This window comes from Clinocottus analis, unplaced genomic scaffold (assembly GCF_023055335.1).
Source record: "Clinocottus analis isolate CAN_PGR_092001 unplaced genomic scaffold, fCliAna1.0.p SCAF_7, whole genome shotgun sequence".
NCBI lineage: Eukaryota > Metazoa > Chordata > Actinopteri > Perciformes > Cottidae > Clinocottus > Clinocottus analis.
This window is the reverse complement of record NW_027176229.1, coordinates 18,146,874-18,164,857: the sequence shown is the minus strand read 5'-3', so window position 1 is coordinate 18,164,857 and position 17,984 is coordinate 18,146,874. Positions and strand designations below refer to the sequence as shown.

Genomic DNA, 17,984 nt, shown 5'->3' with positions numbered 1-17,984 from the left:
TTATCTGACTGACCTTTAGTGGTTGTATCTATCATACTTTTCCAAATAATTCACATTTTGGGGACATTTTTCACCTTTTACATGACTAGACAGAATGTTCACAGAGTTGGGGTTAAACTTTTAAACCCTTCTTAAAAAACTCTTTCTTGAGCTTTTCTCTTACTTCCACATTAAATAGTCTTCAGAAGATAAGACGAGACATTTTTCTTCCTAGCTGCAACACAAACCTCAACAACCTCACAATGATAATACGCACCTAGAACATAGATTATATATCCATAATTGTTTAATCACAGCGTTGCATACATCGTCATCTTTCAAACACTGTAACTATCCCATCAAACACATCTTGTTGCTCTATGATCCGGAAAGTTTGACTCCAGTGTTTCTGTTTGTCAGTCGACGACGGGAGGTTTGCTCTGTGGTTGTCTGAGGCTGGCTCTCCTTTGTTTCCTAAACCACGTGCTCGCTTGCACTCCCTGCTGTCATTTGTGTCGTTTTGTGCATTCAGTTTCTTCTCTAATAGTATTTGCAATTGGTCGGCCTGGTTTCAAAAGGACTTTTGAGGCCTCCTCAAAACTGTATACCGAGTGCATGTTTAGCCAGGTTTTTATGAGACAACGCTCATAGATATCGGAAATACTACATTGTATTTCCAAGTACAGCGACTACAATAAGTTCTGGTGCCACTCTGTTGTGAATAACATTATCTGAAATGACTAAACCTCTGTTCTAATACGAGATTGAATTAACCTAGAAGATTCTTTACTCACAGTACATGTAGCGATATGAAGGGTGGAAAAACAACACAAGGATATTGATACAGCTCCATTTGAAAGTTTTTTTTATTATACCTCAAAGAACGTTGCTTTCCAAAGCATGAAATGACTGAATGAATTTTCATGTGCAGAAGCCTTGTGTACTTTCTCCATCCTCCAGTGCAACAATACAGAAACAACCTTTTTAACAAATACTAAGCAAAAGATCTCGTTGGGGTTCTGACACCAGCAACTATGCCTCTCTTTCAAAAGATGTTTGTGATTGTTATTATTATTATTATTATTATTATTATTATTATTATTATTGTTTGTGTTGTTTTCTTTTGTTCCTGTTGTTTTCTTTTTGTTATTGTTTGTGTTTTTCTGTGTTTCCCTTCAGGCTGTGCGTTGTTTCAGAACATCCCAGTGGAGTTGGTCTCACGCTAACGGAGACGGACACACAAGAGACTTAAAGCAAGGGAGAAAGATTGTTTGTGTTAGTGTGTATTTGTGTGTCTACGAGAGTGTTTGTGGGACAGCAAATGGGAAATGGGGGAAGATAAAGAAGAAGGGCATCCACATATCCAACCGAGAAAACAAAAAACAATGTATAAAAAATGAAGGGCGTGGCCGAGGGTTACGGGGTTGTGCGAACACACGCAACGCGGTCAGGTGGACGGTTTCCATTATCAACTTCTAAAGGTGGAGGAACCAGGTATAGACCTCCGGGACGCAGCAGCCCGATTAACCAATCAGAGACAGCCTTCAGAGACACATAAAAGCCTCCCATTGGATGAATTATTCAGAGCAGAGGGACAGAGACAGCCATTAACCTACATCTTCCCCAAATACACATATGCCTCCCACCTCTACACACACCCAACCGTCTACAAAAACACACACACGCACAGACACAGTGCTGCAGATTTTGGACTCCGCTCCTTAGTGCTGATATAGAACAGCTCAATATGTCTTTATGCACACGACACTAGCCCCTCTTACATACATCCAATCCTAACTTTATGCATAATGTCTATATTACATCATTTTGTTAAAGCAATTTCAAACACTCAAGACATGCAGCCGCTGCACCGGCTCATGGTGATGCTGCCCAACTGACAGAAGAGAGCAGAGCAGTTTGAAGAAGGTTTGATGTTCATTAAACTAAGTAACCAAAACCACTTTGCAGAATGGCGAAGAAAAAGTGTCTTTGAAGAGGGAGAGAAAAAAAGGATTTTGTTTGAATTGGCATCATCTTCCTGTGGTGTAGCCGCTCTGCTGCAAGTCACAGTTAGAACAAGTAATACAAGCGATAAGAGGAATTGGCATTTGAGAGAAAATGGCTTTACTTCCATTTGCCTCGCTCTTCCAAGCTATAAATGCAAGAAAAAGTATAACTACGTGATGAGTTGGGCAGGTTTCTGAAAGTCTTTATTACACACTGTTAACACCAGGAGAGGCAGAGCACACTACCTCCCTGTTTGGGAGGCGCTGTGCACTCAAACTGCTGCGTAGCCGTCAAATTAGTTTTGCAGGTATTCACTACGCCTGTCAAAACATCCAGCACATCCGCAAGAAAAAAAAAAACATTTTTTTTTTTCCTCCCCCTCTTCCTACCAACAGTGCTGCTATAGTGGAAATTCAGTTGCTCTATAAATCAAACAATGTCTGTGGTGGATTTTCCAGGGAAATATTCCTTACAGTGAAGGAGGTTTAGGATGTTACATGCCTTGCCTGGAAGTTCGCCTGGGAAGACGCACCTTGTCAATACTGACACACACTAGTTCATGAATTGAGGTCTCTGTTAAATGAATCACCGGTAGCCGTCAACCCACCCTTCCTTTCCGAGACAGATGCATGCACATCTGTCTGTAATTGTACACAAGTGCACACAAAAAAGACTCACATACAAAACCATAATGGTTCGGGCTCCAGTGGACTTTTATAAATGCTTTTTAATACACTTTTCTGTGTCCAGGTGGCTCACACATGTTCATTATGGATACATGGAAGGATACAATGCTGCACATCTCAGTTTCATTGTGGAGACAGATACATGCTTGTATTCACAATTGCACACATGCATTAATAATTACATGTGAAGTGCATCCCATATGCACATGGAGGAAGCATTTTACTTTATACAGTCTGCCATCTGGGCACATGTCAAGTCAGTATGTGGGATGACTCTCTCTCACTCACACACACGCACACGCACACGCACACACACACACACACACACACACACACACACACACACACACACACACACAGAGGCACCGCTGGCTAAGATTGAGGTCAGGGCACATGCACGGGGAATATTTGATTAAAAGGGTTACAGGGTTAAGAAACACAAACACTTTCTGCTGGTTCGGGAGAATATATACTTTTTTTTTTTTTAAAGAAATCACAGTTTAATAGAGTACAACATTGTTTATCCAAAACCCCAGACAGCCAAACTGGTCAACAAATCTAATCTGAAGAAGAAGAAAACACACACACACCGTGTTATGTTTCAGAATAGCTGATGTTTTTGAATCACATTATCTTAAGAGCGTGCACTTGAATAGCCTCTGCGTCCTTTAATAAGAAAGAAAGGGGCGGTTCACTTTTACTTATGTATGAAAATTTACATTCCAAGTGGTGTTCACTGATGATATTGCGGTATGCTAGCTGCTAAACTGCACTTAGTGTTACACTTTGTATATACTTTAGTTTGAGGGTTCACCTCTTTCCTGCAAAAGTGATTTTGAAAGTGCTATAGTTACGGTTTTTATTTTAGAAATCAGTGCCATGAACTACCAGCACACTCTTAAAGCTTTTTCAAGCTTTTACAGTGTGAGATTGATTGAATTAAATATGCAAATTAGGGGACATTTGTTTGGTTGAATCTTCACAGTCCGTTTAGTCTGTAGGTTTAGTTCACTCGGTATTCATAGAAGATTAAATATTATGCTCATAATGAGAAGAAAATCCATACGTACAATACAATACATTCAATACAATCATTTTAGTGCAATTGGCCAAAGTGCTAACAAAATTATGCAACAAAATGAATCAATAAAAAGAAAAGGTTAATAATATAAAATTAAAAGCCTTAAAGGAACTAATGATGAAAGTGAATGGAGTGAAGATTGGGCAGAGGTCACTGAGGGTGTGTTTGAGTACACATTGTGTGTGTTCACAAGAAAGTTTCTGATTCTTTCAATTATGGAGGAAACACTTCAACCACATTATCAATCTGTTTCTGACATATTCAAAAATTGCAGCGCCATCAGCACAACATGAATGTAACTTTTGTCTAAGCGTGAACTTGCATTTTAGATTGCGTTTCAGATTATGTTTTTTTTTACATAAAAATATAGTATATATATATATAAGTGCAGTTAAGCTAGATCGGTTAGAAACAGTACAAACAACCACCAAATGTGACACGAGCAGTAACCGTCACTGCTGAAAATAAAGAATGGACTGAACAACATTGGCCTGAACACTTTTCAAAACTTCAACAGTTTGTGAAATACCCTTTTTTTTTTTGTCCAGATTAAACGACCGAGATGCAACATGTTCATTAATGAGCTTTACAGGTGCTGGTGGGAGGGTTTTGTTACTGTTGGACAGAGCCAGACTAGCTGCTTCCCCTTGTTTCCGGTCTCTGTGCTAAGGTAAGCTAACCGGCTGCTGGCTGTTTGTTCAAGGGACAGACATTGAGCGTGGTATCCATCTCATCATCTCTCCACCAGAGAGCAAAATAAGCACATTTCCCACAATGTCGGATAACAAAAAGAGTTGAGGCAGGATTTAGATCCATATTTAGAGATATTCTTGGTCAAGAATTGTCTTAAATTTCAACAAGCTGAACAGTTCAGGCAATATTCATTCTTCAATTTGGGATTTTGATATGCCAGGACTCCACTGTATCATTAAACAAAATATATAAAGTGCATTGCCGTTAAGAAGCTTTTGACTTTATACGGACTTTGTTTTTGACTTTGTTAGTTTCTATTATACACCGGATGCTAGACTCATTTTAGGTGTGAATTGCTTAGATTTGTTTTGCACATAATTGTACATATTTTATGTTTTATCATTCTAAATGGCATATTTACAGTTTTCTTGAAATTGTTAAAGATGCTTGAGCTAAACATTTACAAAATGCTAACACTGGGAAATATGACAGTACCGTATAGTATTTTTGTTTTTAACTGGAAGTGAATGTTATTTTATGTTTCATCCTTAGTGTATTTGTCCTTTTTATTTCCTTTCAACATCTGATACGCAATATTATTGTTTCATAACTGAAGAAGGGCCTGTTTTTGTTCATGTGTTTGTGACAGACATTACCATATCTAAGTATTCATGCCATTTCTTGGCATGTTCTCTAACGGCAGCACGGTTCCTAACACTTTTCAGTAATTGCACAATGGTAACCTTTTTACCTCTCGATCATTATCAAAAACAGCTATATTTTGAGTGACAAGGACTCTTTGGTTATGATCCTCTCCCATAAACTGTTGTTGCGGCATTAAAGCTGCGTTCAAGAGGCTAATTGCTTAAAAGGTTCATTTTAAAAAGATATTTCATACTTCAGAGGAAAGAAAAGTTTTTTTTTCTTCTTTTTAATAAAATAAATCATTTATTGGTGTCGCTTGTGTGTAAATGTGTCTTTTTCATCTAAGAATGTAGGAGCATGTGTGCATCTGTGCATATCTAGTACAGTGTGTTCCTCTATTTATCAGTCAGACACAATTCATGAAACAGAATACATCTGTGACCATTCTGGCTTTGAAATCAATGCCACATCCAAGTCTTCTGTTATTGTGTTTCCTCTTTCCCGTAAATCATATTTTCCTTCACATCTTTCTCTTTGACTCTGTCCATCTCTCAGCTGAAGGCAGCAGCAATGGTTTAAGTCATCACGGCTTCTTTTTCTACTGCAATACTGAAAGGACTTTTTTTTTTAAACAGTCCCAATGACCCGTTTAATTACAGTGCTGACCTTTTTGTTCAACTTTTATTCATGGAGTGAAACGTTTTAATATATAGTGGGCTGGGTTAAGCTTCAAGAAGTATTCAGATCCTTTACTTGTGTAAACATGACAATACCACAGAGTCCGGCACAGACGTTGTTCCTTGAGTAAAAGCAAGTATATCAGCAAAATGTACTAAAAGTATCAATAGTGGAAGTACTTAGTTTAGAAAGAGTGTCAGGGTTGGGTTCTGCTTGAAGGGAACTGAAGGTAGTACGTTTTGTCATCAGAGCATGTTGGACTAAAGGTGTTCCTCGTGGTTCTGAGGTCAAAGGGATGAGGTAATAGTAATAATAATACTTTAATTTGATATAGCGCTTTTCTAAATACCCAAAAAAGCTTTGAAAAGAGGTGCAGTGATTGTTTAAACGGTGAACTTTTCCAAGCACTCCCTCCAGGAAAGATGTTGCCATGTGTTTGTTAATATGTAAAGTGACAGTTGTGCAAAGAGAACAAGGAAATAAGAGCCCGAGAAAGAGAAGTTTAAACCCTGATTGCTTCTTCCCTACGTGATGAGGGCATGACTGTTTGATTGTAGATTACTGAAAGGGGCAGACAGTGGTGGATTTAACTAAAGCACTACTGAAGCCCACATTTCAGGTGCAGTATGGGTACTTCCACTTGATGCTACTTCCATTTCCCTACATTTCAGAGGGGAATATTTTGTATTCCTCTACTTATATTTAACATCTAAACTATTTGTATTTCATGGTAAGATTTAATATGTCCATACTAAACCTGTCTTTTAGACAACTGCTCAGGGCCCGAAGAGTTCAAATGACCCAATAAAACAACACATAAATGCAAAAAAAGGGCAAGAGGTAAGTAAAAACTAAAACCTGCTGCTTAAAAGATGATGCATGAGTATTAGCAACCTAATTATGGAGATGATCGTCTGACATTTTGTCTTAAGATTCAGAAGTGAAGTGGCATAAAATGGAAATAACGTTTAATTTGTAAGTACCGTGAGTGAGATAGATGACAAACAGTGAGATCTAAGATTTTTTTTAGGAGATGTACCATTCATTTAAGTGTTCGCAGGTTAAAGACAAGTTTGTTAATGTAAGAGGAAAAAGAAAGGTTGTGATGTGATTCTCTTTCATTCATACGTTCTAAGAAGACTATTTTATTATTTGAAACATTCGTCTCCAAGTTTCTGGTGCTGTGATGGTCTGATATTACAGAACCAGAAAAACACAACAACACACAGTGCTTTTTCACATTTGAGTTCTTCTCAATGTCAACTCCTTCTTGGCTTCTTGGTTTTCACATTCCTGACCACCTCAGAGTGCCTTCAGTAGGAGGAACTGGTCTTCCGGTGTGTCATATGAGAAGGTGAATGTGGGTTGAATATTAAAAATAGAAAAGATCAGACTGATAAGGCTACAAGGAGGAGAGAGGACGAGAGAGGAGGAGGATGTGGGAAAAAAAAACAAGATGACGAAAGAAAGCGGGGTAGTAGACACATGGATGGAGATGAGAAAGGAGATACGTGACGTGAGACAGACGCATGAAGACAGAGAGAAGAGGAAATGTCTATTTTTACCAGTGGTTGGTACAGAGGAAAGGGGAATGTGATAGGCTTCTGCGTGAGGCCAAAGAGGAGGAGGATGTTACGCTTGTACAGGCAGATTCGTCCGGACATTTACTGAACTGCAGCGTAGAGGAAATTCTACCCATCTACTGAATCCATCCCACTAATTCTGTGCGATTTCCATTGTTTGTCTTTCTTGATAGTTTTCGGTTTTCTGTATACAATCTTTTACCTTATATTTTAATTAGACATTTTATTTCAAAGCTATTTTACCATCAGTAGGCCATTTACCCCTGAAAAGAAACATACATGTCAATAGGTGACCTATACAATAGGTAAAACATCCTGATAAACTATTGTATAATAAAATGTAAAGCTAATCAATGAATAGATCAGGTTGTCAAAAGATATCTATCATTAATTTAAAAAAAAAAGAAATTTAAGGAAACAAATGCAAAACATTCTTTGGTTACAGCTACTGCTGCTTATCTTTGTCTTATCTTATTAAAAAGTGAATGATGGTCAAACTAAAAAGACATTTCAAGACGTCAACTTGTCATGATTGCCCTTTTGACACCATTTTTTTGTTGTTCAACACACTAAATGATTAATCAATAATGATAATAAATGTTGTTGCAGCTGTAACAAAAGTGATGAATGCTGTTAGATAAACCTTTTCTATTTGTCAATAATGTATCATCTTTTAATCCAACGGAAAACATGGAAAAAAAAGCCCCCTGAAAACATACTCAAGCGTTCTATAAGATTACATTTAAAACTAAACTATTATCAATATGCACAATGTAGAATTTCAGGTCCGGTTACCATATCGAACAATTATCTGTTTGTTGCGGTGCACACCGAGATAATGGATGACATTAATCTTACAAATGTTAAGAAAACAATACAGAACAAACACATATGTAATTTAATAACAATGTCTGCGGTAAGCAAGAAAGGAGAGACCCTTTCAATTTTCTGATGACTAAAATAATCAGTTATATTTTTATAAAAACATTCTTAGTTATTTACATAAGATTAAAAACTGATACATCAGGACTGTGTAAGATCGGATTTGATCATCCTGGAAACAATAAGCAAAGAAGTTATTAAATGTATTCAACTAAATCCCGATTGGAGCGTAAACATATGCGACATGACTCCTTCCTTACTCCAAAATATAAAATTCAAAATCTCTCGTGCGAAATAACCTAAACTACTTATGTCAAACTGTGTTCATGTAGAACCGTGTCACTCAGACAAAAAAGCTGATTAGCTAAATTTGTTTTCACGTGCATGTTTCTTCTTTCCCTGTATTGTTTTGACTCTACGGTTTGTATCTGTCAGCCAGCCACTCATCACCTCTGCAGCTCTTTCTGCTCTTCTTTACTCTTTACTCCTCTCTCCTTTCTGCTGTCTCTCATCTGTCTGTCTCTCTCCTCCGCATCCCTTCCTCCTGGATCGATACATGACTTCCTGTGTTCATCAGAGTGACACAGTTTAAAGACCACGGAGTTCAGGTTACCAGTCATCTGCGAGCGCGTGTTTGTACGTATTGTGATGGGCTTAAGAGGTCACCTAGACGTTTGGGGTCGACAGTGGGGTCAACGGTCCTCTGTTTGCCCTGAAACCTGTGTGGCTGCTCCACTGACTGTTGGATAAAACGTCCACCAGACACCAGACAGAATTAGAGGATTTACATGGGAATGTAATTTGTCGTCAATTATTCTTCACCAAGCGGCAACATTGTTATACGGCAGCCAGAGGATCGGTAGTTGGGCCTGTGAATTTGCCAAGAATACCTCCGTTTCTGCTCTGGTACATAATATTTAGTCAGCAGCTTTTGGGCCAAAAGGGTTGTAGTAAATGTACTGAAGGGCTTCAGCTGCAGAGAGAAAACTGGAGTTGAACGCTTGCTTGATAAATTTGTTATTTTTGGTCAACTTGTATTTCTCGGCTGTACCTCACCAGAGCCCTGTAGTTCACCCAGTCTTGTGCTCTGACCTCACTGTCTACCACCAATAAAATAATATCAAGTCATGAAATCCACTATTATCTGCTAACAACTGCTCCTTCTGTTCCTTTTCTGGGCACAAGACAACCAAGCTGTTGTAAAAGACTGACTGACGGGCTTTGATGTCCTTAAATCCCATAATAGCCTTCCTGCATCCATCGCCCTGGGAAACAAGCAGCGGTAAATGGCTTCAGGTTGTCTGAGGTGTACCCAGAGAGCCTAAGATAGATCAATGCAGTCACTCACAGTCATCGTTTTAACTCCACTCCAGCGTAGGCTCCTGCCATAAAACTCCTGCTCCACTCCAGATCCCCAAACCCTCGGGCTCCCACAGCAACGCCGGTGTCACAGCAGCAACTTAAAGAGCTAAAGAATGGACTATCCAAGTGGACGTATAATACTGACTCACATTCATTGGTGAGGGCCGGGTGTCCCCATACTCAAAACCTTGAAGTTTCAAAAGGTATCAATCAAAATAACACAGTATCAGTTAGTATCAAACCACATCAACCATCTCCATTCAAATGATACCTGCATTGGATCCTTTTGGTGCCCAGATCTAGAAAAATACATGACAATTTGTATGGTTTTGCTCGGAGCCAAACACCGCAAGCAATCTTTGATTTAATGCGACGTAATTGGCCAACTATCGCAGCAGCGACAAGCCATACAGATGGGAGTTCCTGCCGGCACGTGGCTCTGAACACGGAGATGTCTGAGCCGCTGGCAAGCAGTTACCTGAGGGTAACCACAGGGTGGGCACTTTTGGTTCGGCGACAAAGTCGTCCCAACATCGTGAGTTGGGGGACGACGCCATCGGCAGTCATCTTTCACAACTTGTCTTCACCGCTCTGTTCCTCTCTTTTAAACATGCACACACACTGCGAGCGACGCTACACTGAGTTTTAACTCCAGAAATCAAACTTTAGATTACCTAATTATTTCCTAAATTTACAACCTGTTTTTATCGAGCGATATTTTTGTCTCTAATCGATATTTGTTGCTGTTTGTTCTTTCTAAAAACACATATTCACTTGGGTCAAAATCATTTTGCTGACGTTTGCCGCACAAAAAGGGACGACACAGCAATGTAACAGCACTTTAAATTACATTTAAATTACTACAATAACTACAGATACTATAATTCAGTATCTGAATTATATTTCCCTTTTTTTAGGGCGATGACATCATAAAAGATGATGACAGACAGTTGAAGCTAAATTAAAATGTCAAAGGAGGACATTTGGTACACCCCTTTAAACTAATTTCGTTGCACTGCATATCATTTAAAACTGCATATTATAAAAATTAATTGCTATTTTATTGACGATAAACACATAAGAGTTAAAAAAATATCAAAGTAAACACTCCTTTGTTGACAATTGGGAAATCTCTTGACTCCCCGATCGCTCAGCACTTTCATCGCCAGAATAGAAGATAACTTAATCATATTGTCCTGCAGCGGTCATCATCATGTGGGCAGGATATGATAATAATAATAATAATTAAAATAAGACATATGCTCTGTGTGGGTCGTAAGTCCCTCGTTCATTACATTCTGTAAAATAAGAAGAGCTGATTTCCGGTGCAGTAAACCACTTCAACATCGAATGCTATGGAAAAAAGTACGACCTGGTATCGGTACCACTTCATGAACTATCATTTTTAAACAATACCACTCCCTGTTGCATCTGCAGCTCATGTAGCTCTACCATCGCCCCTTTTCCTAGCAATAACTGTGATTTCTCTGAATTTGTACAGAATACCCCAGAAGTTCATTTTAGCTGAATTACAGTTGATTTAAAACCCAGAGATAATTTCTCTTCTGGAGATCAGGAACACAGCAGAAACAAGACCTGTTTTGTTTACACTACAGCACTTAAGTTTCTCTCATCCCCTCCACATTTAAACTTGGGGGGGGGGGATTTCCTTTTATCTTGACAGGGTCGTATATAATATGGTACGTCGATGAAACACATCTCCTCGGTTTCACCAAGCGTCTAATTTTCGGGCACTCTACATAAACCGCTAATGAAGCAGGCCGCGTGGACTCGAGGTCATTAACTTAACAATGTCGCTGTTCATGGATGGCAGTATTGCCCAACCTCCCTCGACAGAAACAGCTGTTCAACAAGACACAGAGACAAACCCGGTCAAGAATCGGACCGACAGTCGTAGTACAGCAGTCCTCGAATGGCTCGTCTGATGATGATGTGTGACGAGTCGCAACTTTTGGTCATGCTTCCGAGTGGAAATAGTGACGTTGTATCCATCACGTACAGACCTGGGAGCAAAGCAACATCACTGAAAATTGGTAGATGGTGCAATTTTTTATTAAAGGCCAATGCAAAGTGGCAAAGATGCATGTGGTCGCATATGGATGGCACAAAATGAGCCGAGGGGGAAGTTGTTATTACTTTCCCAGACGATGCACAATTTGTTACCCACTTTAACAAGTTCAATCCATGTCACCGAAGTCTCAAACACCCGACGATCACAACACAGTGCCTGTTCCTGTTATGACAAAGAGACTTAAAAACAACGACATAATTGGCATTGTTAGTTCTCATCCTCTTGCCACCCACCTCTCAGTTCACGACCTGAACTTTGAAGGCCCGGCAATGCGTTTTATTGACCGTTAAGCCGAGCTGCTCCCCGCCACACTGCAGAGAGCTCCAGTCTCCACCAGTTTAAACATCGGTTCCATGTCTATTAACAGTGTTGGGTCATGACCCGACCCCACTTATACCTTCACCTCTCCCGTCCATCTCTCTCTTCCTGCCTCCACCTCCCCACTACATCTTTTCATCCCCCTTTTACCAAGTCTCTCCCTGTGGACCCTCTGCCACCGCTTTTTCTCATGTATAAACACACACACACACACACACACACACATACGTCCACGCAAGCTCTCGTTGCCTCTCAGCTTAACAGTATTTATAACGATCTGACCCTGGGACCTCTCTGTGTTAATGATCATCAGCCCCTCCCAACACACACACACACACACACACACACACACACACATACACACACACACACATGCACACACACCCACAAACATGCTGACAGACAATAACCTGCGCGCTTCGTGTGCGGCATGTTTTTCGTCTTCAGTTTGTTAAATTGAGATAATCTCAGAGCGGTAATTGTTGCAAGTAATTAGAAAACTCGAACAGCCTGAAACTAACAGCTTCGAGAATTTCTCCAGCGAATGAAATGTGAAGGCCACGCCATTTTCTCACAGCCAGTTGTTTGGTCCTCGCTGGCAGCTGTGGAATGCTAAATGGCTGTCTCACATGATGCTGAAATAGTCTCAATTTAAAGGGGAACAAACATATTTCTCTATTTAAGAACAACAATAAAATGCACAACTCTTACAGTATTTACAAGTAGCAGTTGTTTTCAGGTTTTGAGTGAAATCAAATTTGAATTGAAACTGATCAAACTGAAAAACTATATTCTCTTCATCTGGTGATTTATGTTTCAGAGAAACTGAATAATGAAATTTGACTAAAACTAGCATTACAAATAATATCAATACTATTTGGTTTAGACCACATGACATTTTGGAGAGGTTGACATGATTTCCCTATGGTAGCAATCCTTTTTTATGTGTGAAAAGAATTCCATCTGAAAATTGCAAAGAGATGATTTACATTTTAATTCACCCCACAACTTGTTTGCTATTCATCGTTCGCTCCCCGTTCATCACACTTTCGGGTTTATTCATTGAAAGTGACACATTAGTACACAGTACATGTCTGATCCTGGACACAAGGAAGATGCTGCTGGAAGACACTGCAACACACAAACTCTCAAACACACTCTGAGAGCAAGCGTGCACATCCCCACACACACACAAAAAACAAACTATTGTGCTGTCCCTCTCATTCCTTTTCTCGCTCTCAAGGCCTTTTTCAATCCTCATGAGTCGCACACTCTCTCACACACACATCATCGCACACAAACAAACTCTGTTTCTCCGTCTCAGTCAAGCCCCGTCAGCCGCACTAGAGCCCGATATGAGGCCAGGGACAGAGGAAATGAACGATGTCAACCATTGTTATAATTCAGCACAACCAACCACATGAGAGGCGATACATCTGCTGTACTTTGAGCTCATGGGAAATTAATCTCAACTCATGATACAATGTTTGCTATTTACTAATGCTTTGTGTCATGGAGAAGTCTGGAGAAGGACTGTGTTCACTCTGAGTGCGTGTAATTCAGAATAATGTTTCCTGGTCGATGGGACCCATGCTCGAACTTGTTTTTAGTGTTATTTTGTCTTCTACTGACACGGTGAAGAGCTGATGAAAGAGTGAGACGAGGTGGAAGCATTCAATTGTGCTTTTTAAGAGCTCCTTCTCCACACAAACTGGTTTTCTCTTGTTCACACCCCTAAATCAGTGAAGAATGCATAAATCAGTTGGAGGCATAAAAATCAAGCCCTTTTTACCGTACTTGTAGGACATTGCACTTAAAAGCAGTAATTTGCTCAACCCTCCATGTACCTGAGTGATTAAGATGATTTACAAGTGTTGCCGGTTATCATTAAGTTATTTTGTGTGTTAGCACTGGAAACTTGTTCAACTATGATTGTAAGATCTGGTACAAGCACAACGTTGGTTGTGTAATCTGCAAAAAGTCCTCTCCATGCTCTTAACATGTTCTGATCTGACGCCCTTATCGACAGGACAACATCATTTGTATGTGCCTTACAAAACAAAATAGTCTGTTTCAGAATGAGACAATACTTGGTTTAAGGTTTCTTTAGATTCAGGCAGAAACATTACTTTATGTATTTAGTTAGGCTGCTTCATTGTCATCTCAACAATAATATGCATGTATCTAAGGTTATGAAGGATTTTGATTATGCTTATGAAAACAATGTTGTCTTGAAGTCACACTCATCTCATGTGATTCAACTGGACGAACAAATACAGACTAGTAATTTTAAACATACACATTCGGGGTTAAAGGTCACAGGTATGTTGTGAGGTGTTTAGCACCTTTGTTTATTTGAGTGTGTGAGAGAGGGAGCATCAATGTGTGCAAGTATACACTTGCAAATGTACTATTTACACCTGAAGACACAGAATATTAGCTGCAACGTCATGACGGTGTACTATAATTGACTAACTTTTGAAGGTGGACTGTTTCCACTTTCCTATTTAGAAACTAATTTGTGATATAAAAAAGCTTATTCTCCGGAGATCTTTTTATTGACCAGGTTCCGAGATTATACTACCCAGCATTTTAGAAATACACTTTCTTCGCCCTCTTTCCTTTACTTAATCATTATATGCAGCATAGCTTGACCTACAAAACAAAAACCCAGCACTCAAACATGAAAACAACACTGCTAACAAAGTATCCTGTGTTATTCTACCGGCTTTGACTTCTAATAGGACTGTTACAGGCTTAGTCCCCTACTTTACGCACGGAAATTTACAAGTTTGTTCTCATCCAAACAAGATGAACCAAGTCAGCATTATGGGAGCTGCTACCTCCTCATCCACATTTTCCACCAACAGTTATCTATTGTTGGCCCTTCTCCTTCCTACGGTGTGGTTGCACATTAAGATGTGTGAGTGTTTGCCAGTGCGATGGCTCATGTGGTCAGCCCAGGGATGTACTTCCCTTCTGCATAGCAAGAAGGTCCGGTGTGGTAGAAGCCTGTTTGAAATACAATGGGTGTGTGTGTGTGTTCAGACAGCTCTGCATACAGACATGTAAGGGGCGGTGCTGTTGAGTACCAATGAAACAGGAAATAACTTCATGTTGCTTCAGTTCAGTTGGAGTGACAGATCCATGAGTTTAATGGCTTATGACTACTAAAAACACAGCTTATAATATCTGGAATGTTCCCATGTATTGTAATCCCTGGATAAACAGTAGAAAAACAAGATCACAAAGTAGCAAACTAAGAATGTGCGTTGGCCCACACGGCCTCTTTGTTGAACGCCGCGCTCCACTTTTTGGCCCACAACTCTGCTTTTCTTTTCTTTGCACTGTTGATCCTTGTTAAATTGACGGTGTTGGAACGTGACAGAACTCCGGCACTGCAAAGCAGTTGGGAGAGGCTGTCTCAGACACTGCTCCACCATCAATAAGCAATAAGCACTTGTCTGTGCTTACTGAACTCCTGTGGCCCAATTTGAGGGGGAAGCCTTTGTTAGATTCCCTGAGAACAAACTGTACTTGACTCTACTTCTGTGATCACAATTGGAGCTTTTTATTGAGTCTCTTTGCCGTTTCACACGTCATTGAAAACTTACGGGGTGTTTAGTGTTGCTAAAAACACATGAATACAAATGTGACTGTCCATTTTGTCTCTTCCACACTCGACTGTTATGATTATAACTGATGTCTCAATCTCCTCTTAGATGTCTATTGTGATCAATAATAACAGCTTAACCTCTCTGTTTTATGAGCTCATCTCTGCTACTAACAGCTTAACAACTGGATTCATTCTCTTGTGTCTTCATAACATTAACAAGGCCGCCAGTTGTGCTGAGATGCTCCTCCGTCTCACATGCAGGACCTCATTGTCAGGATAACCAAACTCCCTCTTTCTCCGCTCTCTCAGGAGCGTCTTCGGTGATCAGTAACGATGACGACTCGGCCTCTCCTCTTCACCACGTCTCTAATGGCAGCAACACTCCATCGTCTTCAGAGATGGGCCCGGATGCAGTAATCATTGGCATGACCAAGATCCCGGTGATAGAAAACCCTCAGTACTTCAGGAGCACTAACAGCCTGCTCAAGACTGACACATGTAAGTAAAAAGCTCACTTATCTTTCATTTCCAACCCAAATTAATGGTGTTAACAAATGCTTATCAACCCATTATGATCAATGCACTCCAGAGTAGTCAAGCTGATGGTCCTTGTGTTATCCACGTCATTACTCTGGCAACATCTTCGCTGATGTCATGGGAGCTGCTAATGATAAGCCGTCAATTCTGAGAGAGAAGTGGGAAATAAAAAAGTATATTTATTGGTGTGTCTGCATGTGTGTGCCGTGGCATAGGTTAAGCATGACTCCCTTCATGAATGCATTCATACACACACATTACAAGAGCTCAAGGTAGCAAAACGTGCAGGAGTCTGTGAGCCGTTACAGATAGAAGTAGTTTGAACAGCGCAACAGGTACAATATCACAATTAGCACAATGTCAACAAAACAAGAGACAGAAATGGCGAGAAAGAGAAAGTAATCAAATAAAGCATAAAGGAGACAAGAGATGAACAGAAAGAGAAGAAAAGAGAAGCCTGAGGAGACCAGAAGGAGACAACAGTCAAACAGGCGAACAGAGAGCACACGCCATATTGACCTGCTCCATCAACATGACATTAGGATTATTGGCGAGTAATAAAAGCTTTGGCCTTGCGTTGCAGTAAATTATGGGTCCACGTGTGCGTATACGTGTGTGTGAGTGTGTGTGCCTGTGTGCACGCTCTTATTTTTTAGGGCCTAGTTGAAGGAGATATATAATAATGGGAGGGATTGGACGTTGACCTCTTTGGTTGTGCGTTATTACTAAAAGACAGCCTGGGATTTAAAGCAGAAAGAGAAAGAACGAAAGCGCTGAGGATCAATGAAAGTCAATAACGTACTGCTGCGTATGTGTGTGTGTTTGTAATGCTGCCATTACAACTATTCCTCTGTATGTTTCTTTGAATCCCAGACAAGCGGCATATTATTTGGCACCCTTCCTTTTCCGACCCGAGTAACAAACAGCCTTGGATGGGGACAGTTTGGCAAAGTGCATGCTCAGTTGCAGGCCAGGAACTGAACTCTTTTCAACCATTGGTCTTAACCAGCTTGTGGCCTGTGATATTGAACACAAGCTTTGACTTACAAGATGGCACAGGCCTCTTCCTGGCAGCAATAAAGCAACAATTACTCAGCAGAGATGATGGATCCGTGAGTAATTACGGGATCTGTTCGCTATGTTTCAAAGCTTCAGTTGTGCAGCTTACCTCTGAAGTTAACACCTCATTAACAATAATTACCTCTGAGGAGCAAGCATGCATGGTTGGAGAGTGTTGCACGCACCTTGAAAGGCTTAAAGTAAAACCCCAATGGACTTGCATTGGTTGGAACTACTGTGTGTCTGTTTCTGTAACCTCACATCCCGGTATTTAATACATATAAACAGAATGTCTCAAGCAACTGCAGCAGGGATGTAGTGAAGATTTTAGAAAGAGTGAAGTCATACATTCAATTCCTCAAAACAATCCCATTCAGAAACCCCAAAAAAGCAGGGTTATATTTTAAGTATCTGTATTTGTTTGTGTTTTATTTTCATATTTTGCCGTTCAAGGGTCTTTTGAGGAAATTGCTCAACAACTCCTTAAACTGAACTTTGTCTCATGTATCTCTCAATTTTTCCACCGATTTCAACCCAGCATATCGTCTGGGGTTTGCATTTTGTTGTATCTCGGGAATGAGGATTAACATTGTTCTGGAAAACGTTATTCATGAGTCAACGTGCGTACAGTAAATGAAAACACCCATTTACACAGACACACACACGCAGACACACTAAGCTTGTGAAAATTGAGGTCACAATTTGCTACACCTGATAGGACAGCATGCAGTTGGGAGCGTTGGTTGAGCAGAAGGAGTGTTGTGAA

At 40.1% G+C, this 17,984-nt stretch overlaps 1 protein-coding gene across 1 annotated transcript in view; it reads left to right on the top strand.

Annotated features, from left to right (window-relative positions):
* Nucleotides 1–17,984, top strand: part of ntrk2a (neurotrophic tyrosine kinase, receptor, type 2a) — a 77,151-nt gene that overhangs the window by 34,354 nt on the left and 24,813 nt on the right. The window contains 1 exon segment of the mRNA XM_068604545.1: nt 15,932–16,120. Within this exon segment, the coding sequence (XP_068460646.1) occupies nt 15,932–16,120 (189 nt within the window).